We start from the raw sequence: 25,003 nt of genomic DNA, 5'->3' as shown, positions 1-25,003 counted from the left end.
TAAGGACACAGAAAATTAATTTCAAATTCAAAGATTTTTAAAAGACTATCCATTATTACAAAGCAAGCTTCCTAAACAGATATCCTAGACCTAGTGTTCAGTTCTAAAAATGTATACACATAAGCAACATTCAACAGACTTCTGCAAGTTGCATTTATATATTTATTTGAACACACATATTGATAATAATGTGAAAGAGGCTATGAATCTGAGAGGGTTGGAAGGGGAGTAAATGATGTAATTATATTTTAACTAAATAATTTAGTTTTTTATTTAGCTAAAAACTAAATTTGTCAGTATGTTTTATGAACAAAAATAAAACTAAAAAGACCATTGAAACAAAAAATGACAAATCATGTAAATAATTTAGTTGAAAAACTTTCATAGTATTTAGCCAGATCATTTGCACTCTATATTTAACTAAACACTACACTGCAATTGTAAATCAGGATTGTTCTCAAGCATTAATTATAATTATTCAGGCAATAAAATGTAGCAATAATGTAAAAACTTTCCCCTTCCTCTTTAACTTTCAGTTGACCCAAGTTTCAGTGTCTATAACAGAAGTTTCTCTTTAACTTTGATCATTACCGTATATTTAACTTCTAAATTCATTGACACCAACAGCTACCAGAAGGTCCTGCTGGAGATGATCACTGTTGCTTCTATGCAAGCTTGAAATTGCCATTGTACTAAAATGACATTTTCCTCCTGATACACTTGCTGGTGATTGTGCCTTTGGGGACAATACAGTTTTAAAGTATACGTTTCCTCTTTTCTGATTTGCAATGAAATAATCCTTGCCAAGCTTTTACACTTTGGAGGATACCAAAAGAATTTACCAGTTTTTCAACTACCGGGTTACGTTCTCTCTAAAAGCGAGACGAGACTTTAGGAGCGTGGACCGCACACCACGGACAAAAACCTTTCACAGCCCCGGGTTTACGTTTACAGAAGAGCGTGTTCTGGGGGGGGCGGACTGCACAGAAGGCCTCGCGAAGTTTCATCATAAACAACTGCGACCGGGAGAGCTGTCTCTAGGTGACATCTCAGGACGGAGACCGAAGCTTCAGCCCCGGATGACAGCTCGAAATTACCGAGGCGACTCCTTACGTGCGCGGACGAGGTGTGCTAGCGCTGGGCGCAGGGAGCCCGCGGGCGCCGGTCCCCGCCAGAAGCGGCGAGCGAGGGGCGTGCGGTCGCGCCAGGCCTTGTCCCGGGGCGGGACCCGCGCGGAGCCTCCTCACTCACGCGGGCCCCGCGCCGCCCCGCGCCGAGGGGCTCATCTCCCGCGCTCCCCTGCCTGAGCGGCGCGCCCGCTGCCCGCCTCGCTCCCTTGGCCTCTTCAAGCCCGCCGGTCGTCCCACCCCTGCCCGGAGAGTGTTTTAGGATGTCCTCCAGGCACCGGGCGACCACAGGGCCAGTGGAAACTCCATCTTAATTCTGCGGCCGCAGCCACGCTCTCCACAGAGAGCAGGCCGCTTGTTGCCGGGGCAACGGCTGTCCTCTCGCGAGACTTCGGGAAGCTTTGGTGATTTCTCCCTAACAACAGCTAGGAAGGTGGTGAGGTTTTGGCGGGAGAAAGTAATGCCACGGGGTGATGGGTACTCTGGGCTTAGGGTTTGCACAGGTTTGAGCACTGCTGGCTGGAGGGGGCATTTAGCACAGGGGAAGGCGCGACAGCAGTTTGTTCCGAGTGACAGCATATTTGTTTCCTAGGTGCTTATGCAGAGAAGGCAATAGAATATACTGTTTATGGCTTGTGTCTGGATTCCGCTCACATGACTTTTAACATCCTGATGGCCACGGGCAAGTTAATTTTCTGGACTAAACCTTATTAATAAAAATGAAGTAATTGTACTTGAGCTTAAAAGGTTGAGTTCTATTCTGCACAATTGTAATCCATCCTTATTCAGGAAATGAGGCTAAAATACTTGATTTGGAGGAGTCATGGTTATATGAGGGTAAATTCTCAAAAATTTCATCAGTTAAGAAAATTCTTTGTTAGCCAACACTTTTGCAAAGGAAATCCCCACTTTGCCTTATTTAAGTCAATAAGATACCCCCACAACAGATTTGTGTGTGTGTGTGTGTGTGTGTGTACACATCTAACCCTGATTTGTTGGTCATTTTTAACTTTGGTGGATAATACAGTTGGAACAGTTTTCCAAGCAAAGTTTTTTTTTTTTTTTTAAATCACATAAAGACAAAGAATGAATAGGTTTTCAGAGCCGTGGTGGTTCACATTAAGCGATTCAGTTCCAGCATAGAAATGGGTTAGCATCTCTAGATTTGGTAACTTTCTGGGAATGTGTTTGTGTCAGCAATTTAAAACCTTGAGACTTTCTGTTTCTTTGGGCACTGGCCTGAGGAAGTGTACGTTTGATCACAGTTGTTTGAAAACTAGTCTTCATAGTTAGATGTGTGTGGTTTTATGCCATGTGTATATCACTAACAGTGATAATGCTCAGACAATCTTTGGCTTGAGGGTATCCTCAGAGCTCCACTACCGAGGTTTAATTGCTCCTGAGGAAATGTAAGAACACAGACATAACTTGTGTTTATATGCGGGGCCATTCGGAGCTAAGTAAGATGAAATGAGACCATAGGTGTGGAGTTCTCATAAGTAAAACTTAGCGGCTCTGCAGGGCAGCAGAGGGCACCCACCCCGTTTCTGCTCAGGGGTACCATTTGTTCCTTCGGGGCTCTACCTGCAAGTCCATGACCAAATGTGTTCCCTTGACTTGCAGAATCATAGCCAAACTAGATTTCTTTTCTTAAAACTTACCCAGCTGCTGGTATTGTGCTATTGGAAACAGTTAATAGGCTGAGGCAGTCTTTATGTGTGGAATCTAGGTTTTTGTTGGCCTTTACTCATGGATAAAGGCTATAGGCTGTTAGGTTCACAAGATGACACTCTGAGAAACAGCTCAGCCAGGTATGAAGAAGCAAAGATAGGACTTAAATCATGTGTGTGTGTGTGTATGTATGTATATTCAACCCAACTATTTACATTAACATATGTCAATAAATATAGAGAGGAATGCTATTGGTGCATTCATTAGTCACCTGACCTTTACTGGTTACTGTACACCAGAGGTCATTGGTCATGGAAGGCTGTTGCAGAGAGCAGAAGAGTTTTGGATGGGGATTTCATCCTAATGGGAGAAGACGATGCAGATGAAAGTTGCTGTGGAGGGAAAGAAAGCTTAGCAAGTGCTGGGGGTGAGTAGCTTGGCCGCGTAGTTCTTTAAGATGAGGTGGTGAGAGAAGCCCTCTGCCCAGGTAGCTTTGAACAGGAGAATAAACCTTGTGGTTGACTAGAGAAGACCTCATTGGCATGGAAACACAGCAAGTGCTAAGGCTTTGAAAGAAGTGCTAGCTGGAGTCACTGTTGTTTTAAAGACATATATGTCTCCTCTAGCTAAATTTAAAATAGCCTTTGAAGCATCTGCTTGCAAATGAGTTTTAAAACATTATCTGTATTGCATTTATGGGGGCATGCATGTTACAGTTCATGCGTGGCACTCAGAGGACAACTAATAGTACTGAGTCCATTCTTCCTGTACATGAGACCTGGAAATTGAACTCAGGTTGTCAGGCATGGTGGCACTTTTCCCCCCTGAACCATTTACTGGGCTTCCTTCCTTTCTTTCTTTCTTCCTTCCTTCCTTCCTTCCTTCCTTCTTTCCTTCCTTCCTTCCTTCCTTCCTTCCTTCCTTCCTTCCTTCCTTCCTTCCTTCCTTCCTTCCTTCCTTTTGATTTATTTATTTTATATATATAGCGTTCTGCCTGCATGTATGCCTTCAGGCCAGAAGAGGGCACCAGATCTCATTATAGATGGTTATGAGCCACCATGTGATGACTGGAAATTGAACTCAGGACTTTTGGAAGAGCAGACAGTGTGCTTAACCTCTGAGCCATCTTTCCAACCTCCATGGGCATTCTATTTTTATTTTTAATTTTTTTTTTAAATTTTGATTTCAGACAGGAGCACTCACTGGGAATTGAATTCTTTGTTCTTAAGTTAAAATGAAAATAAGGCCTGGAGTAAACATCTCAAAAATGTACTGAGAGGTACATTCCTCTCTGGGATACCACCACTGAAAGCTACTGCACAGACTCATAGAGCCAGTTTCCAACCTTTCAGGAGGCAGAGGGGTCCCTCTTCTTTAACATGACAGTAGGAATTACAATGCTTAAAAAAAATTAAAAAAAGAGAAAAAGAATACTTAAATAATTACCTGTATTATCCCCAAAGGTACAGTCACTAGCGTGGATAATCAGGAACAAAATGTCATCTTGGTAAAGTGGCAGAAGTGTAAGTTATGTTATGAATATAACTTATTTTTGCATAATTTGCCATTTGGAATGTATTAAACAGACATCTAGATAAGGAAACAAGGTGACCAGAGCACTTGTTCTTTATGACATCATAGAAGTTAGTTATCATGGGAACTTTGAGGTCTTTTCACACAGTTTAATCGATAAAGTCATTCTAGGAACCAAGAGCCAAGGGCTAGACCAGCACCTGCCTGTTCCTTCCTTGCACCAAAGGCCAAGCCTCTCACAGTGTTGCCAAGCTCACCTCTTCAGATCTGTTCCACTCAGCAGCTAAGGAAGACTCAACTCTCTCTCTCTCTCTCTCTCTCTCTCTCTCTCTCTCTCTCTCTCTCCCTCTCCCTCTCCCTCTCCCTCTCCCTCTCCCTCTCCGCTCTCTAAGATTTTTGTCTCTTGTTGAAATTAGGACATCCCAGGGCTAAAGGGCCAAAAGTCTGGTCAAGTTATTATCTATTGTTTGTATTGTTTGGTCTCTCACACACTTGTCTGTGGACTTCATGAGGAGAGTAACTTAAGCTTTCTTCTTCCTACACACACACACACACACACACCCTGGGCTGTCTTCAAGGCAAACCTAGGCTATAATCTGTGTGACAGATGGAAGTGTTGTAATTAAGAGTGCGGGCTTAGGAATCTGTCACTCTCTTGTGACTTACAGCTCACTGACTGTTAGCATGTTTTTAAGTTCTTTATGCTTCAACACATTTACCTGCAGAATGGGGATACTAGATTAGTGCCTGTCTTGTAGGATTGTTGAGAGGATTAAAGGGGTAAAGAACATGTCAAGTTCTGAACAATTACCCGTATTTCACTCATGACACATGAGAGGGCAGGTTCCAGCCATTACTCTCTTCTGACAGAATACAGTGGCTTTCAAGGTATCCCTATGGGATTTCAAGGTATCCCCTTGTGATCAGTGCCATTGTTAGTCAATGCTTTTTATAGAATGTAAATTCTCATGCTCCAACCCAGACCTGTGGAATCAGAAAGGGGTAGACGAGCCTATTCAACAAGTCTTGTAGGTGATCCTGTTCTTACCTCCATTTTGAGAACCAATGGCATAGCAGGTTAAGTGTAGACTCTGAAACTGAAACTACAGTACCTAGTTGGGTGGCCTGAAATAAAACTTAGTTTTCTAGTAAACAGGAATATACCACCACCTGTTCTGAGATTAAGGGTCAGTCCTAGTAAGCGCTCTTATTTGTTTCCATGGACAATGTTTGAAGCACTCGTTCTGGGGAAGAGAGGAGGCAAGGGCAGAAAAGGGAAGGAAGGGGGCAAAGAGCTTGGTTCTCAAAGCATGGTCTGCAAAACAGCAGAACCACCACAGAATTGTCTGCAATGTGGGCTCTCAGGGCCCATCCAGACCTATGGTGCTCATATTTTACAAAACATATTAAGTGTCCCTTAAAAACCATGTTACAGCAAAGTTCCGCTCTTAGGCCTGAAGTGGAATGAAGTAAATGGTCCGCGTTCTCTGTGGAGCTGGGATGGTAACTCAGACTATAAAGCTGGGAGCAGAACAATGGACAAGTACCCACGTCTCTTCCAGCCTCCCAAGCAAGAACCCAGAGCATGACCGCAGGCTGCCAGACCTAGACTTCACTTTTATTTTGAAGGAGAAATTTTAAAATGTTCTGTCAGTTGTCTACATCCAAGTATTTTTGAATATTTGGTTAGAAAAGTGCCTGTAGTAAGAAGTGTTTTAAATCTGAACTGTGGCAACCATGCTAACAATCACTTGTAATCTGAGCACTTGAGAGGTGGGGGCAGGAGGGGCAGGAGTTCGAGGTCACTCTTGGCTTCATAATGAATTCCAGGCCAACCTGGGCTACATGACATCTTGTCTCAAAATGTTTTTGTTCTGTTTTGGTTTGGTTTGGTTTATTCCTCTATAGAGTGAAACCAACCCTCCATGTGAAGTACAAGTGCCTTGCCATTCTCTTTATCATTATAGACACAGTTCTCACAATTAATAGAGCACCAAAGAATGCACAAGGCAGAGACATCTGGAAGAATTCCATTTATTGTGGATGCATTTTCACAATATATTTTTATTGCAGCGATCAATTATCAGTGAAAAATATTAAGTGTTTATAACATTTTTAACAATGGCAGATTCACAGAACATGCTAAGTCAGCTTGCAGCTTCCTCTCTTACAGATAACAGAGAGCTGTAATCAAACAAGTACATGAGGAATTTGCTTCTTCAAAGATTAAATCCAAATGGAGAAAATTCTACCCTAAAACTCATTGTCATCCAAATATTGGAATAAAAGTTAGGATCAAAACAGTCATTTCACAACTTTGAACTTTCTTAAAAGCAAATCAAAAGCCTATAAGATAGCATGGGAAGGCCTTTGTTAACATGACCGTGGTCCCTCAGCATCTGCCTTACATAGAACTTTGATCCATTTTACTCCAATGATGGAAGTCATTTCCGTGGGTGTGCCATATGCACTCTGTTCATCTTATCATAGACTCCTGTCTACTCTGTCATGGGGAGATGACTTGTGCAGTTTTAGTGGCTCTCCTTCCTTTGGCCCAAGTTTGCTAAATGCTAGGGAATCCAACTAACTCTTACTAATTCATCAAAAAAATAGTCTTTTCAAGGCAGTGGTCACCCCTCAAGCCAACCCTTTCCTCTTGAAAAGAAATCTGTGGATTGAAAATTTTAGAGGCTTTCCTACGATGGAAGGAGTGGAGACCAAGATGATTTTGGTTAAGTCAGCTGAGGTATGAGTTTGTACAATGACACTGTATGCATAGAATGTTCTATATAAGAACATTTTGTAAGACACTAGAGTACTTTATCTATTGGGAAGAATAGAGACATAAGCTAAAGTAGGATCTGATATCTGAATGATGAGTCCCTAAAGACCCTTGGTGGGAGAGGGTAGTAAAACTATTAAAATTTACATATATTTTTCAAATTTCAAGATATCAACTTAAGATAGTACCAAAAAAGGCAGAAAAATGTTAATTTAAGAGCGTGAGTATATAAAGATAGAAGGACTGCCATGCTTTTGCTCACTTTACCTGCCTGCTCCTACATGAGGCAAAGCTGGTCTTTGTTTAGGATCTGCATGAATCCTAAATTTGTGCATTAGTCACCAAAATACTTGGCTCTAAGTGGTAGAGAAGGAGACACCTTAGATATCATGCAGGTCAACTTTTTTTGAGGTGTGGTGGGGCGCGAACTTCATGGTCACAAATAAGCAGGGTTTGAGCTTCGTCCAGATGGTAGACTTAATAAAATTCAAGACTGCCCTCAATTATAAACTAAATACTATGTCTTATAAGAAATTTCAACTAATTTTGACACCTGTAATCTCTTTTTGTCCAATACTTTTTCTTATAAGTCATTGGGCATTGAAAACATCTATACCTAACTTCCATGTTTCTATTGGCAAATATGAAATATTAATATACTATTGTGATTTTTAATCTTCAAAAGCTGTGATATTGGTTAGTTACAAGGACATACTATGAAATATAATAGTCTAGCACATGAAAGAGCAACCTACCATTAGTGTGTCTGTATACACGTATGCACATACATTACATAGTTGGATTATCTAAATGTGGTTGAGTCTACTATCACTACCAAAGAAATCCACAAAGCAACTAACCTGAAAAAAAAATCAGTACCACTGTCAGCTAAAATAATCACCCAATTTAGGTATGAATCAGCATAGAAAAAAGCAATATCTCAACAGTACATCTTCTTTTTTAAAAAAGACAATCATTACTGCCTTCTATCAGATCTGAAGTGGATTACTTTCAGAGTCTTGATTGCCTACTTAGATCATTTCTTCCATGCTTTAGTCTAAAGTGCAGAAACATGATGTCTGTACTGAGACAAAACAAAGCCTGTGGGTCATCCCCCCACACCCCCAGATACTGTGTACATTCCTCAGATAACCTTAAGCTCCATGTGCTTTTATTGACTTCCGATGTGGTTGGTGTCACTGTTGTTATAACAGTAGCGAGGTTACTTCACAGCATGGTTTCTTTAGAAATAGGCTCCTCTGCAAAGGCAGTACTTTGACCATGAACATCTCTAGTTGTGGTTATTAAATATAGTGAGCATATACATGGATTTACTGGGATATTGGAAAAACATAAATACAAACAGAGCGATTAGCCCTCTCCAACTGAGCTGGCCCAGCAAGAAGGCTTGCAGTTGGGTTCTTTCTCCGATTGTTTCAGACCTGCTGAGAGAAGAGAACTTTAAACCAACAGCCTACGGTGTTTTGTGGGCTCATAGGAATAAATCTAAACAACCCAAAAGGGAAGGCTCCAGCTGGCGTTCTGTTCAAATGTGACCTTTCACTCCAATATTCTTGTCTCCTTTTCTTTCTCCTTGAGGTTCCTTTCCTACCTTGTCCTTCATCTTTGCTCACAGCACTCAAAGTCAATATGGCTTTTAAGCTCCACAATAAGGACTGGGAATTTCTAATGTTCCACATGACTGAAAAGCTCAGTCAAGGCCACATCAACCTTGGGACAGAGACCATGCCTATCACCGTTTTCTCCGATTTACCCCTAGCCACCTTTTTTTCCTTAATCCCCACACACTGATCCTTGAGACTTATCTGACCCTTAGTCTATTATTACTCCATTCATTTCCCCTTCAGCCAACTGCTAAAATCCCCTGCTGAGGGACTAACATCACACATATTAATGTGCGATACATTACATTTTCAAAGTACTTGCTTAATATATATTCTCAAAAAATATATGGGCAATGGTTAACAATGTAGGCTTAGAGCAGGATGAGTATCAGTGTAGGGAATTTTTTTGAACATTAAACTATTTTTTTATATCTGTGTTTTGACTGTATATATAACTGTGTCCTATGTACATGCCTAGTGGCCTTACAGGCCAGAAGAAGGTGCAGATCCCCTAGTAATATAGTTACAGAGGGTTGTGAACTGCCATGTGGGTGCTGGGAATCGAACCTGGGACATGTGCAAGAACACCAAATGCTCTTGACCACCGAACCATCTCTCCAGCCCCTCAATGCCTCAGTGTAAGTTTGGCTACTTCTTAGATGTGTCCCTTTACATCTCTCTGTGCCTCATTTTCTCCAGCTATAAAATGGTCATAATCCTACTCCTTACCTCTATTAGTTGCTGGAGAATCACATGAGACAGTAATGGTGCCTGGTAAATAGTAGCTACTCTTTCAGTGTTAGTGGTTGGCACTGGTGATCATCACTAGATACTTTTTTTTTTTTTTTTTTTTTTTTTTTTTTTTAGCAAATTTGGAATTAATGGAATTATTTGAAGCCACTTCAAATACAGCAGCTGGGCTAGTGGATTTCATTGGACAGAAAGAGTCCTATATAGCTGAGAAGATGGAGTGTTAGACTCAAGACAGCTGCCTTGATCCAAGAGAGGACAAAATGTGGGAAAAGAGGCAGCCACTCCCTCACTAAGGTGGATCTCAGTGATCTTCTAGCCCTAGAAGACCAGCTTCAGTGAGCTCACTAGTTCGGAGTTTGCTTAAGAAGTCTCTATCCCTAGGACTCTGCACTCCTGGACTCTTCTCATGGAACTTATTACTGATCTCTGAGCTCTCTTGCTGAATTTTTCCCATTGAAGGACAAGGCTGGCTGTGTTTCTTGAAATGGGAAAGGCTACAGTCAGGAATAAGCTCCTCATACAACCAGCAATCTGTTTCTTCTCTGAGCACCTGTTAAACACCACACTTTTCCTAGAAGACCAAGCATTCTTAGCTACTAGTTTTTACAGCGTAGCATATTTTGTCTATTTAAAATTTTGCCACAGCTATCTGGAATCCGAGGCTGTGACATTGTCTCTCAGGACAGTTCTAGAAAGGGAGCCAATGAAGGAGTCACATGATTTCTCCTAAGAGCTTTGTTTTCCCCCAAATAACTGTGTAGCCAGTCAGGGACCTGGCAAAGAAAGATAGACCGTGGTTATCTTGTATGGCCCTCTTGACCAGATTTTTCCACAACTGTGACAACTATTTAGGAGTTGTCTTACTGGAAATCATTCCACGACTTTAAGCCATTTATGTTGTAAGCCTGACAAACCTTCAATGCCAGTGGCTTTGTAAATTATCTTTTCTTTGGGCTACACACAGAACTTTTAGAAATTGATGGTCATCTAAGTACAGATTTGTGAGTCGGCAACATTTCTTATTTGACACATGATTCCCCTAGTATTTTACCTTAGTGGGGGAAGTGACCTTATCCACAGATTGCTTTTCCCAGAGGTTTCGCTTGCCAGATACATCTCCTGGCCTCAAGTCCTAATGAAAAGAAGACAGACAGCAAAATATAAGTGACCATTAATACTTTCTGGCTAGGCATAAGTAAGCTAGCTAGCTCATCTACCATTTGTTCAAATCAACATGGTGTTCAGTACACTTTGCACCAAAGGTCCCGAATGGAAGAAGCATGAGCTGTTACCTGACTATGAACAGTCCTGTTGCATGAGAATGGGCTGGCAATGTTTACAGCATCTGGGTCCTTCACTAACTAACTATTCTTCAGCTACAGACATCCACATTGCTTTCCCAAGAAGCCAGCTGGGAGTTCACAGTCCTCAGACAGCGCGCACTTGGAAGCATTGGCTCTTTGGTACTTGCTGTCTGCATGGAATTAAATCTTCATAGCCCCTGTGCTACTGTGCTCACGAGCATCTTCTTAGCTGGCCACCATATCCCCAGCATATTCCCTGTAGTGTTCTATTCATCCCCTAACAACTTCCCTCTGCAGGATCACTATCTTAGGGTCTTGAAATCTGAATGAAGATGCTAACGTCCTTCTGTGTTTCTTGATGGGCAAGTGTATAATCCAGGAGTGGATTAATAGAATCTAGGCCCACCATAAATAAACGTCTGCCACAAATGGTAACCCTGAGAGGAGTGGACAGTTGACAATGTATGTTAACATATGTGAATCCTAATATGATCCATAGTAGTTAAATAGCCTTGAGTTCTTGTTTACTAGTGGATAATTTCATTTGGATAAGGGTCCAAATTTCTGTTTCATTTCTTGTCTTCTAGCATTTGCTTATATTAGTTACTTGGCACAAGGTAGTTTGGAGAAAACAAATGTGCTCTACTGAAATAGTAGTAGTGCTTACTTTGGCAATGCCTTCTCTCATTAGGAAGGCAGAGCTAGCAACTGTAGTTTTCCGGGGATACCAGTTTTGAAGAACATATTTCTAACACAGAGTACTGGCATCTTAACAGTAAACATGCAGTGTTAAATAATCCCATGTGAAGATTTGTCATACTTTGAGTTTATGGGCCTGTGGCATGAGTTCCCAACGTTCTATTAGAAAAGCTATACCTGTTTAACTTGGAAACACTAGGCAACAAATCATATTTTTTAAAAAAAAGAATTCCACTACACTTGCCAATGTGGGTAAAAGTTGCCAAGTTGTCTAGAAGACTTAAAAATACTGGCAACTATAATAAGGAACATGCTGGCAGAGCTCTAAAAAGTGGGTATAATCATTTATTTACTTGGTTCATAGGCAACATACTTTTCTTTCACATCAGTGTTTCTACATAAGAAAATGGATTTCATTTCCCTGAAATAGTGTTGATGAATCTTTCAAGATCACTTAAGGGGTTTAAATAAGGTGTTTTAAGAAAATATCAACATCCACATTGTAAGTCAGTATTTTCAAGTCAAAGAGGAACTATAAATGAAATTACCTGACCCGACTACATGTTAGAGAAAGACCCACTCTGGGAGAAGAGGGAGAAATGAAGGCAGGAAAGGCAGGTTTCCAGTCAGCCAGAGACGAAAGAGTGAAGAAGAGAAGCCAGCTGAGAAAGACATCATTCTTTTTTTAAACAAAAAGAAAGACAGGTTAGCCCTTTAATTGCTACATGACATACAATTTAGACACCCAGAGTAGACAAACCAGCTAAAACATTCAGAATTTAATTCCAGACACAAAGTTACCCTAGAAGCCTATAAACTCAACTCATAAATACCTTGAATGCCCCAGTAAGACATATAAGGCAGGGCAATGTTTGCTTTTAAATCTGCTCATTTTCTGGGGGATAGTGCTAATGATTTTGAGCACTTGTAATTCTTAGCATTTCTGATGATAGCATAGCTACTATTTGGGGGGTGGTTTTTCTTCTGAGGTTTAGAACTCAACATACGACTGTGAATTACACTTCTACTTCTTGAGTTTCCACTATGGACTAAGACTGTTTTGTTGGAATAATTCTTTCTGACTTTGTTTTAATGGCCAAAAGAGACACAGCTGTAGACAACAAATCATAGCTTTCTCCTCCCCCTACCCATGGTGAGAATCAGAGAAATGAGTTGAGAATAAATTGTGTTCAGTCCAGAATCAGAAGGTACTACTGGGGTTCTCCTTTGGTACTGTTTACCGATAATGCTCTAGCATCCTGGGTTCAGGAGCAGTCTAGTTAGAGCCTCGAGGTCACACTTCTTGAAGACGGAAACACATATTTCTGAAGAGACTGGTGTAAGAAAGAGGAGCTGGAACCAATACTTCCAAGAATGTGTGTTTCCATAGTTCAAAACTGTGCTCAAATTATGACTTGAAAAAACTCCCACAATGGTGCTGGTCAGAGCTTAGCTTCAGGTCACCACTGCGATGCCTCATGGACAGAACCTAAAATTTCTGGTTATCTCTGTAACCTACCATCCTTGGACATTTTGTATGACAGTCTTTATACATCTACAGAATTCTAGTAGCCTTTCCATACCAAAACTTCACCTCCTTTCTGATGGACCCACAGAAGCAGTGGGTCTTGCCTGCCCTGTCTTGCCTTGGTTCTAAGTCATTGTCTTCTCCCAGGAGACTGCCATGTGACTAGCTGTAATATGATATGGTGCGTGCAGGGTCTAAAATATTGGAAGAATATACTACCAGAGGAATGTGTGCAAAATTTAAAAAGGCTTAGTGAGCAAAACCAAAACTAGTATTTTGTTTACAATATTAAATATGTATTTCTTACTCCAACCTGGCCCTTATTTGAAGCCACACAAATCCACAAAACCCAATGGGAAGAAAATGATCACTAAAATCTAGACTGATATATATTCTTTCCCTCTTTGCATTCTCTAGATCAGCCTATGAATCACTTATTAAATGTGGAGTAAAGTAGCCATTGATTTTATAATTCCCCTATATTTTCTGTCCTGTAACTTTGTGCGAGGCCTTATTGCTAATCTTTGGTGTGGGATCCTTAATACATTTACATCTATGATATTAATGATATTAATGACCCCACTTACATTTAACCCTTTTTAACCCTTCCACTAGGATGGCACATAGAAAATGGGAAGCTACTGAGGTAAGGTGTTAATAAAAGAATGGAGAGAAAGCCCTGGATCAAACAGTGTGAACAACTGGTTCAGGAATGGGATAGATCACTCAGGCTGTAAGCATGGGAGGTGATGGTCTCCTCTAGAGAGGTAGGACACCATGCTCAAAGAGAAAGCATTCATCTGTATGTCCTTCCTTTCTTTCTCATGAGGGACCCTCAAGGGAGGTGGAGTGTGTCCAGGAACAAATTTACAAGCTATGAAAGGATCTTTAATTTTGTCTATCAAAGGGATTCATTATTAAAAAACCAAAAAAGTTAGTAGTCATGGGTCCAGAACTATAACATTGACAGAAATGACCATAAATTATTTCTGCTTAAAAATAATTTCTACTTTTTATGTCAGGATGGCTGGTGGTGGAACTTCAGGCACCAAAGGTACATCTGGGTGTGGTGTCCTACCTCCCCTTTCTTCTTTTATTGACTCCCTATCCTACTTGGGGGCAGGGAGGGGGATGCTTTTCAATGTATATTTTTTCACAACCATAAATTGATATCATACTGGCATATAGCTCCTGTGAAGCCTTATGCAAATATTCCTGGGTAGAGTATTAACTAAAAAGTACAAGGTGTTACACCCAGAAAAGAGCACAGGCATTTCAATCTCTCCCTTGTAATTTGGAACATGCCAGGATTTAGTGATTTTGGAGAGTATATGGAGAGCCAACAAATGCAATGAAATCTTGCAGGGGCTTAAAAACCTTTCAAGGCCTGGAATCTGGGATGTTTTTCTTGCTATATAGAATGCAGGTTGTTATGTTCAAGGCCAGCCTGGTCTACATAGTGAGTTCCAGGACATCCAGGGCTAAAGAGAGAGACTCTGTCTCAAAATAAACACAAAGATAAAAAAATGAAAATAAAAATGAATGTGGGTTATGGCCATTTGCCCTCTGCTCCTTTGATACCAGGAAAGCTACAGAGCCAGCTTAGCAGAGAGGCTGCCGGGAGACCGTGCTTGTTTATCCTAAGAGCAGGTGTAAGAGTAATTACATATGTTCCCTGAAAAAGGTAAGGGAATATTTGCATAACAAGCTTACTTGTAGTAAATGAAGTTTTTAGTTCTCTAAAACAAAGTTTTCATTTTTACTGGTCATGGGAGAGGGGTTCCAGTTTTCTAGTTTCAAAGTTTTACATTTTTTTCTTTGCAGGTGTTGATAATAAATAATTCAACTTATATTACATATATAAAATACATATGAGGGCAATGCTGCTCAATAACTATATCTTGTGTTAACGTATAGAAATTAGGTAAAATTAGAAAACATGGTCTCAAAACAGTCAAAATACACAATGTTTTAGGAATAAGTTTTGAAATACTTGGAATAGCAAAGTAGCCAAAGTAGTATGGCTTTTGTTTTCAAATTCCTGTGTTTGATTTGTTGGATAGAAGCCAGATAAGTAAGTAGATAAATAAACAAAGAGAAAAAGAGACAACTGCAGAGGGTCTTAACTGGAGCCCCAACACTGTCCTGGTTCTGCTCTGACTCAGGCAGAGGCCAGGCTGTCTTAGCCTGCGGGTAACTGGGTAACCGTGGCTCAGCTACTCAGGTGCTCGGAGTCTGCGCACCCACCGCTTGTTCGGCAGTGGTGGCAGCGGCAGCAGTGGACAGGAAAGCGTCTTTCCTAGGCAAGTGAGCCAACTGCTCTTTCATTCTGCTGTGGAAGTTGTGAGACCAGAGATTCTGAAATCCCAAGATACTTACCGAAGGCTTGGGAGCAGGTGACTTGTTGCCATCTGGTGATTTAGTTAGCCATTCGTTGATGCGGCTGGAAACTCCAACTTTCAAGCCAGCAGTTTCCTAAAAAAACAAAAACAAAACAAACAAAAAAAACAAGTCACCCCCAAATCTTAAAAAAAAGTATATTCACCCAGTAAGTCTTCTGAGTAAATTTTAAGATATCCTTAAATCTGCAATTGTTGAACTGAAGGAAGGATTAACTAGAGATGATGGGGAGAGACACTCACTGCCCCATCTCTAGACGGCAGCACCTTCTGGCCACCGTCAGATATGAAGAGGGGCTGCTTTGGCTGTTTGCTTCATGACTTGCTGGGAATGTATCTGTCCTGTTCTTTTGGTAACCAGCCTTCCTTTGCTGACCTGGAAACCCAGTGTTTTCATCTTTCCAAATGTGGATGAAAGCCTCCCCTTTATCAACAGATCCGGACTGCCCAAGCTCCCGGTACTGAGGGGCCAGACAGTCACTTCCAGCGTGTTCTGAGCCTGTCCAGTGGGCAGCTGACTGTTGTTAACCCACCCTCCACTATTAAAGCCAATTTAATAAATTCTCCTTTGTAATGTATATTTCTTGTATTGATTTTGTCCATTCTGATGTCTCCCACATTGGAAGGGTGAAAAATTTGACTTAGTAGTTAAGAAAACTGGCTGCTTTTTCAGGGGACCCAGATTAAATTCTCAGACACACATAGTGGTTCCCAACCATCTGTAACTCCAGTCCCAGAGGATCCAATACTCTCTTCTGAATTCTGCAAGCATTTGGCATGCACACAGTGTACAGACATACATACAGGTAAAACAACCATACACATAAAATAAACATAAATCATAAGAAATGGAATATCAATTTCTTTCATATCCCTTCATCCTGTCCCAATGCTAATAGCTGATAATTAAATGCAAACACTTCATGGCCACAGCTGAATACACAGAGAGCCCCAGGAATACATTCTCTATGAGCTTGGGTTTTTTTTTGTATGTTTGTTTTGGGGTTTTGTTTGTTTGGGGGAGGGGTGCAGACCCAAGTGCAGATTATACCCCTTTATTGCATTTGTAGGGAATGAAGGCTATTCCTAACACAAATGGAAAAAAAAAATCCATTCTTCAAAACTTAAGGCGATGAGAGCCACACCCATACCTTATTTGGTGTTCCGGAGGCAGAGGGGGACGAGAACACACTCCCTTTCTCCCACATGCTCTTGATATTGCGGACGCCTTCAGCAGGAACAGGAAGATCCGATGCTGCGGGCTTCGTGGGTTTTGAAGCTTTTGTTCCCTGAAATGTGTAAATAAGTTTTAGAAGAGCGTTGAGAAGTTTGTCCTCACAAAATTACAGTGAGCTGGTCTTAATACGATCAACTGAAATATTATGGTGTGAATTTCTGTTGGAAAGGGCCCATCATTTCTGGAGCAGAGGATCTTTTGGAAAAGAAAAGGGGTTCTCTGTCACCTTAATGATAGAGTTCTAAAATTTGTTTTTGGTGTGCATGCCTGTTTGCATGTCCATGCCTGTCTATGTATGTGTGCACGCATGTGCAGCCAGAGGTATGTGTATGTATACATCTTCATATAGGCTCGTGTGTGTGTGTGTGTGTGTGTGTGTGTGTGTGTGTGTGTGTGTAAGAGATCAGATACCGTTCCTTAGGAGTTATCTACACCCCCCCACACACTTTTTTTTTTTTGAGTAAAAGTCTCTCACTAAGCAGGATCATTACAATGTGTGTGTGTGTGTGTGTGTGTCTTTTATATGTGAGTTCTAGGGCTCAAACCTAGGCTCTTGTTGTTTGAGCTAGTTCTCTTCAGGAGATAGGCATTTAAAATATACGCATGTGTGTTGTATGCATATGTGTGTGAGTGTCTGTGTGTGTGAGAAAGAGGGGGAGGCAGAGAGAGGGGAGAGAGAGAGAGAGAGAAAGAGAGAGAGAGAGAGAGAGAGAGAGAAAGAGAGAGAGAGAGAGAGAGAGAGAGAGAGAGAGAGAGAGAGAGAGAACGTGCAATGTGCAGACAGAGGCTGGTGTCCAGTGTCTTCCTTTATTTTTCTCCACCTTATACATTAAGGCAGGGTCTCTCATTGAACCTGCAGTTTATTGATTCTGATAGACTAGCTAGGCAGCTTGCTTCAGGGATCCCTGTCTCTGCCTCCTGTTATGCATTTGTGACTATCTATAATGCATCACCTCTTGCTTTTTTAATACAAGATGAAAAAGACACATTGTTTTCAAGCATTAGCAAATTCTCAGGTAAACTGAGTGAAGAAAAAGTTGATAGAAGCACAAAGCTATGACCCTTTAAATACTAACCGACCAATTAAAGTGGATGTTGATTAAACACAAGTTAGCCCTCATCTTGATGTTATTTTACAATACTGCATGTGTTAATAGGCAATTTCTGCAAACAAACCTGAAGATGCATCTGTGATTACATCAATCAATTTATTAGTGGTTGCAGAGGAGGCTTAGTGATTTAGAATACTTGCTGCTCTTACAGAAGTAGGATTACAGAAGACCCAGATTCAGTTTCTAGCACCTACATGGTGGTTCACAGCTATCTATAACTGTAGTTCCAGGAGTGCAGGCAAAATATCTGTCCACACCAAATTAAGAAATCTAAAGGAAAGGAAAATCTATTCATTGGATCCATTTACTTTTTTTCCAAAGAAAATTCAGAGTACAGGTGTTAAAAACAATCTATTCAAATATATATTTCTTATTGTGCTTCTTTACAACTATTTCATAGTTAGGGACATTTTTATTAATATTCTAATAGTGTCAGGATGCCAGATCACTCTGTTTCTGTGATCGTGTATGTAATGTGTATGTAACAGCCTGTTTCTGTTTCACAGGATTGTGACCAGGGGACAGCACTCACCTCAATTGCATTGGTATACTGCTCCAGCCGGCTGTCAATCTTGGAGACTACTGCCGCTTGATGAGTAGATTTGACACCACTGCCAAATGAGCACAGACATGAAAACATGAGACAGGAGGGTCTCTCCATATGTGAGACAGCTGACGGGTCTCAAATGAATAGTCAACTCTACTTACCTTTTCTGCACAGACTTATTCAAAAACTCTGCTCGTTCCTCTATCTAGAAATAGAAAAAGAAAAGCCTTGTGAATATGCAGAGGAAACATTGTGTGCAAAAGTCCTAACTCAGGAAAGCTCTGAACGACTCAATGGAGACTTCACCAATGTGCCTTTGAAATACCTTCTGAGCACTCCTGGAAGGCAAAACACACCCAGAAAGACATATACTTCACCCTTGGACCTGCTTTGTGGCCCATGGCATACACACAGTGTCCTACCACACCACTATCATTCTTGAACCTGGTAAATAAAAACTATCACAGAACAAGTGAGAGCACTGCCGTGCTGGGCTTAGCAGCCTGGATGGGATGGGGGAGGAAATGATGGATAATGGATCTGAGGCTGGGGAAGCTAGAATTGGAAGAGGGTGAAGAATGCAGAGAGGGGTGGGGAGATGGATGGATGGAGGGAGGGAGACAGAAACAGAGAGGCAGATAAAGGGAGGAAGGAGATAGGAGAGAAATGGGGGGTATTGGAAGCAAAAAACAGCCAGTAAGATGGCCTTCCATACTGCAGACCAATGACAAATTATTTATGTATTTAGATCTACATCTCTATGTGCTAGCGTTTCAAAGTGGGTCTTTTGGAAGGTCACTTTGTCAGGAAGGTGGCATCCTCATGAATGGCATTAGAACACTGATGGAAAAAGCAAGAGCACTCTCCTGTTTTCTTGTTCTCTGGCACATGAGAGGACAGCAAAACCGTGCCCATTTGTGGAGGAGAAAGAGAACCCAAACCCCTTCTAGAGCTCAGCAGTATTGGTGCACAGATGACCTCACTTCCCAATCTCCAAAATTGTGGAAAAACAAATGTTAACTTGGTTTAGGTTCTTGGTTCTTTTAGTTAATTTGTTTGTTTGTTTGTTTGTTTGTTTGGGTTTTGAGACAAGGCCTTACTATGTAGTATAGGCTGTCCTTGAATTCCTGGTCCTCCTGCCTCATTCTCCTAAATGCTGGATTGACAGGCATGAGCCACCATACCTGGCAAATGATAACTATTCAGTCTATACCAATCTGTTATGCTTATCCAAACTGACTGAGAGAAGGGAACATTCATGTCTTATCAGCCTAGGGCAGGTCACCATAGTAGATCTCTGGAAAGGTAGGATATGGAGCCTTTCTTCCTGTGTGTTCCTTGGCAGACGAAGAGAACAAAGGGTCCTTTAGATTTGGAAAACATTTAAATACCAGTGGTAGGTTCCATATTAAACATGGTCAAGAACATGATGCTACATCTCTAAGACAAAATAGGGGTTTTGGTATTCGAGCTGAGTTTTATAGTTTACAGTTCCCCACATGAACCTCTGAAAGCGAGGGAGATATGCATGAGCTAGAGGGGAGGCTATGTGGTCTATTTATTTATTTTCACAAGTTATACACTTTACAGAGATTTTGGGTCCAGAGGATGGTAGGAAGCACAGTACAGTCCAGAGCACAGCAGAGCCGTGTGTGTGTGTGTGTGTGTGTGTGTGTGTGTATGCTAGCATCTTACTGAGAGCTGTTCTGCTCACCTAGACTGTCCCATAAACTCAAGCCAAAGAGTGGGCACACTCCTGCCCCTCCTTTTGCATCTGGAATAGCGAATCCTGCTTGACTCCATTCTCTTGATTTCCATAGGATACACCCTCCATTTGCTGACTCTTGCTGGAAAATGCCCTAACTGTCTGCTCTTGTGTGGAGTTTATGAATTAAATACTCTGCACAATATTTAAGGACGTTCAGGAGGTAGGTTGGTGCCCCTGACAACCAGGAGGTGGCAGTACTGTCTTAACAGAGCTTAGGGAAGACAACGCTGCTAGCTTTAGACGATAGGGTGTATTATAGTTTCCTTACCTCACACCCTACTTCTCCAGCAATAAACTGAAACACCAACATCAAAAGCCTTTGGGTTTAAAATTTGTTCTTTGTTTGTGTTATTATTCATTGCAATCATAATCAGGCAATGAAACTCATGTCTAGAGTTTCCCAGACAGTGGAAATAAAAAGGAATAAACAAAATATACCATTTAGCACTATTTTGAGGTCAATATTCAAATGTTCCCTTTCTATTGGCAGTGTACAGTACCTGGTTGAGTTTAGGAAAATTACAGAAAGTTCTCTAAGGACTTGTCATCGGGACAAGAGGCAGAAAGTGTATACCTAAATGTTCATCTCTATTATGTAGAGATTAAAAATGATCTGGTCCTTTCTATATATTGACTTTAAATGATTGTCAATGTGTACAGCTCCATGAAAGAGAAAACAGAAAGGGGCTTTCTAGGAAGGCCAGCAGGATCCAAATGAGAAGTGAGTGCCCTCAGGAGCTTGGTAGAGAGGAGTTGGTTAGAGAGTAGGGGAGGAGGAGCCCCAGTTTTTCCAGAAATCAGAATAGATAGGATCTAGAAGTTTCAGTGACTGAGCTCATGTTATCAGGACTGTTCAAGGAAGACTCAACTTGGGAGAGATTTTAAAGCAGGCAGAGAGAACATTGTTTTCTTTGATTATTTGTTGATCCAGGAACAAAAGTGCAGGATTGGGGACAGGGTGCCCTGGTGGCTGCCCAGAGATAAGCAGCGAGGAGGGAGGTGTCTTCTCCCTGGCTGGGGTCTGCTTTGCTTGTTGATTCCAGTGATACTCAAGCCATGTTTGCCACAAAGCTCCCAGACAATCAAGGGAAAACATATATTGTTTTGTGGTTTTTTTTTTTTTTTTTTTTTTTTAAGATAGAGTTTTACTCTGTAGCTCAAGTTGGCTTGGAATTCGATAGGTAGGTAGTCCAGGCTGGCCTTGAACTGATGAGTCTCTTGCTCTAGTCTCCTACATTCTGGAATCAAAGGAGTGAGTTACCATACCCAGCTCCAGTCTTAAGGAACTTTTTTAAAGATTTATATTACATATAAAAATTTATATGTATGGGTGTTTTGCTTCTAGGTGTGTATCTCTGCATGCAGTGCTCATGGAGGCCAGAAAAGGTATTAGATCCTCTAGAACTGGAATTACAGATGGTTACTAACTGCCAAACGAGTGCTGGGACCTGAACCCAGGTCCTCTGCAAAAGCAACACGTGTTCTTAACTCCTGAGCCGCCTCTCCAGCATCCATTTTTTAAAAAAAATTTCCATTACTAAGTAGATGAAAGACTTTTTTCGTGACATAAAGTCCAATTTCAGTGTTTGGAAATGAAGCTGGCCTACTGTATGTAGGCCTTGTGCTGGCCCCGAGGGCTTCCTGGTTTGGATGTGGTTCCCTTTGTGAGTTATGAATCATTCCCCATGAGCCTCTCAACTGTATTCATGTCAAGAGGTAGCCCTTTTCCTTCTCACAGCATGCAGAGCAAGCAAGTTATGCTACAAATATCAAATATTTAAAAAAAAATCCCATTCTGGCTCATATTGGTGTGCTGGATGGTTTTTCAATTTGTCACAGGCTAAAGTCACCAGAGAGGAGGGAACTTCAGTTAAGCCTCCATAAGATCAGGCTGTAGATGTTTTCTTAACTAGTGATTGATGGGAGAGTGCCCAGCCCACTGTGGGTGGTGCCATCCCTGGGCATGTGGTCCTGGGTTCTATAAGAAAGGAAGGTGAGTGGACCGTGGGGAGCAAGCCAGCAGCACCCCTCCATGTCTTATGCACCAGCTCATGCCTCCAGGTTCCTGCCCAGTCTGATTTCCTTCATGGATAAACACTAATGTGCTCCAACATGTAAACCAAATGGATTTTCCCAAAGCAGATCCCGAGATGAGTGTTGAAGTACAAAAGCCAAGTGTTTCCTAGCAACAAAGATGAAGTAGCCTGGACAGATTAACACGGGACAGCAAAGAGCTACATGAATGATCAAAAACCAAAGGGGCTCTAATGAGATTTCTATGATGCTGGAGAAGAAATTTTATAAGAAGAATTTCTGGGAAGAAAATACCTTGAGAGATGAACCTTTAGGAGTGAAGCACTTGAACGGCTTCTTGTCCTCGGACAGGCCATCCTCCGGCATCTTCTGGCGTTTCTCAGCAGCTTCTGCCCGTCTCCTTTCAATCTCTTCCTTTAGCCTCCTCTTCTCTTCCTGAGACAGACAGAGCAAATAGCGTCACAGTGTGCTTCAAATGCTGTAGGCCCAAGAGTGTCCATCAGAGAGCAACAGATTTAACCCTAGTATGTATGCTGTCCCATCTTCTGGGGTACACAGAAGAGGGTACTCCTGAGCACAGGAGTCTAGCTGCCTGGATTTGCATTCTGAAGGGACACTTTCCATCAGTGTGACCTTGGTTTTACCTGCTACCTGCCTCAGTTTCCTCACTTATAAAACAGAATCATAGCAATCTAATTTCATGACAACTAGTATAGAAAAATGTGTGTGAAATGTTTAGACTGCCACTCTGCTGGACAAGTCTTCCTTGAAGGTGATAGGTTACCATCAGACCTTGTAAGTCACTTAACAGCAAACTTCCACTTCTGAATATGCAAAGGAATACAAAGGTCCCCTCTACCTGCTTCCAGGAAGAGTTGTCAAAAGGAATCCTTTGTGCAAAAAGGGCTATAAATCTATGGTACCATGTCTAGCAAACTGCATGAGTTTGACAAATTGAGATGATTGTGTGGTAGCCTCTGACTCAACTGAAGACATCATTTTAGGTGGTGGCCTCATTGAAAGCTGGAGTTGGAAGAGACACGGGATAATTAAGTTTCCACACAACTTAGAGAAACTGTATAACATCCTTGTCAGAAAAACCAACAAACATCTTTTCATTTTGAGGGAATAGGAGCTTGAGGCCTGGAAAGTTCTAGGCTCAGGACTTGGAGAAGCAGGACTCCTGTGCTTATTCCATTAAACATCTTCAAACAAGTCACTCTAATGATTGGATTCCTGGCTTCTTTCCCCATAAAATGAGAATGTACCCCAGGATGAAAGGGAAAAAATGTACTTTGTAAACCGTGGCAATCTAAGTAGAGGCTGATGTAGCATATTTCTCATGCTGAGGCCAAGTTTCCCTCCTCATAACTTGATCTGTTCCGTGTTAAGAACGGAACAAATGCATCTGTCAACTGTGACAGGGCTCGGGTGGCACAGCAAGCCCTGTGATGCGTCCTGGTGCACAGCAGGGAACAAAGCAGATGCCGTCCTAGCTTCTGCACATTCTGATCTGCTTGGAGAAACTTTAGGGCCAGGGAGATGGCTCAGCAGTAAACGTTTGTGGAGCCTGGAGACCTGAATATGATCCTTGGAGCCCCATATAAAATGAGCACGGAGAAAATCAAGTCCACAAAGTTGTCCTTTGACCGCCATACACAGGTACACTCACACACACACACACACACACACACACACACACACACACACACAAGCAATAATCTATAACATTTCTGTGAAGACTATAAATATTGGACATCATGTAATTCTTTTCTCTTTTTGTTTGACTTTGTCTGCAGGCAGAGTTTCTCTGCATAACCCAATCCAGACTAGAATTTATGTTAGAGCCCAGACCGACCTGGAACTCAAGTTCCTATTGCCCCAGCCTTCCAACACTAGGCTTCCAGGCACACACCCACCACACCCACCCTGCTTCCTAGCTTGACTGTGGTAGGTGGTAGACTTTTCGTCTCTCTCAGATCTCCCATTGTTCTTTATTGAGAGGCTGTAGAGAACAATAGGCTAAGTGGGAAAATTTCACAGACTTCCCTGTGCCTCAGTTTCTTCATGTAGAAAAATGGAGATGCAAGTACTGAGGTTTCAGAAACATGTCAGTACATGCTAAGCTTACTGTCATTAATAATAATAATAATAATAGTAATAATAATATTGGGAGGCAGAGTCTCCTGTAAACCAGGCTAGCCTTGAACTCGATGTGTAGCAAAGGAGAACAACTTTGAACTTCTGGTTCTTCTCCACCTCCCGAGTGGTCCACCACCCTGAGGATTAACAGGGGCGCTCCATCACTGGGGTATATGAACTGCTCTGGATTGAACCCTGAGTCTTCTTTGTACACCCTGGAGCAAGCACTCTACTGACGGAGCTACCAGATTCATTACTGCCCAAGAGCCCACACTCGAAGAGCAGCAGGGGACTTCCTTGGGGGGCTGGTCCGCTCTGGGCTACACGGTCATGAGCCATGTACTCTTAAGGACTTGGGGACCATCCAGGCTTCCCCTGGCTGGGCCAGGCAGCCCTTACCTCCTCTCTAACTTTTCGGTCAGCCTCCTCCTGCTTCCTCCTCTGCTCCTCTTCCTCCAGGACCTTCCTTCTCTCTTCCCTCTTTTTCTTCAGCTCTTCCAGCTCCAAGGCAGCCTCCTGTTGCTTCTGTTTGAGTTTTTCAAACTCTTCGCTCTCCGTCTCCCCACGGCGTCGGCGCAGCTCCTCCAGCCTCTTGCCGGCTTCTACTTGCGGGGCACCTTCTGCTTCCTTCTCCCCGCTGGCTCGGCCTCCTGAACGGCTGGGGCAGAGAGAAGGGGAAAGGAGAGGCAGTCACCCACTTCTGTCTTACAGCCCCCACCGGAAGGAGGGGGGTTTCTCTCTG

At 42.0% G+C, this 25,003-nt stretch overlaps 2 protein-coding genes across 6 annotated transcripts in view; both read right to left on the bottom strand.

The window, feature by feature from the left end:
* Agbl3 (AGBL carboxypeptidase 3) overlaps positions 1-1,561 on the bottom strand; it is an 80,555-nt gene extending 78,994 nt beyond the window's left edge. The window contains exon 1 of one of the 2 annotated variants that reach the window (XM_052173414.1): positions 592-1,561. The gene's annotated coding sequence lies outside the window, so the exon portion shown is untranslated. The remainder of the gene's footprint in view (positions 1-591) is intronic. The other variant, XM_052173413.1, reaches the window with a different exon arrangement.
* A 4,788-nt stretch (positions 1,562-6,349) lies between these two features.
* The window catches only part of Cald1 (caldesmon 1), a 176,643-nt gene continuing 157,989 nt past the window's right edge, over positions 6,350-25,003 (bottom strand). For all 4 annotated transcript variants that reach the window (XM_052173418.1, XM_052173421.1, XM_052173417.1 and 1 more), the window contains 8 exons: positions 24,661-24,919; positions 22,414-22,554; positions 18,479-18,522; positions 18,303-18,381; positions 16,573-16,710; positions 15,402-15,497; positions 10,543-10,623; positions 6,350-8,558 (listed from right to left, as the gene is read on the bottom strand). In XM_052173418.1, coding sequence (XP_052029378.1) covers positions 8,550-8,558; positions 10,543-10,623; positions 15,402-15,497; positions 16,573-16,710; positions 18,303-18,381; positions 18,479-18,522; positions 22,414-22,554; positions 24,661-24,919 — 847 coding nt within the window. In that variant the 3' untranslated portion in view covers positions 6,350-8,549. The remainder of the gene's footprint in view (positions 8,559-10,542; positions 10,624-15,401; positions 15,498-16,572; positions 16,711-18,302; positions 18,382-18,478; positions 18,523-22,413; positions 22,555-24,660; positions 24,920-25,003) is intronic.

This window comes from Apodemus sylvaticus, chromosome 2 (genome assembly GCF_947179515.1).
Source record: "Apodemus sylvaticus chromosome 2, mApoSyl1.1, whole genome shotgun sequence".
Classification (NCBI taxonomy): domain Eukaryota; kingdom Metazoa; phylum Chordata; class Mammalia; order Rodentia; family Muridae; genus Apodemus; species Apodemus sylvaticus.
Note: the sequence above shows the minus strand (reverse complement) of the source record. Positions and strands in the feature narration are given on the sequence as shown.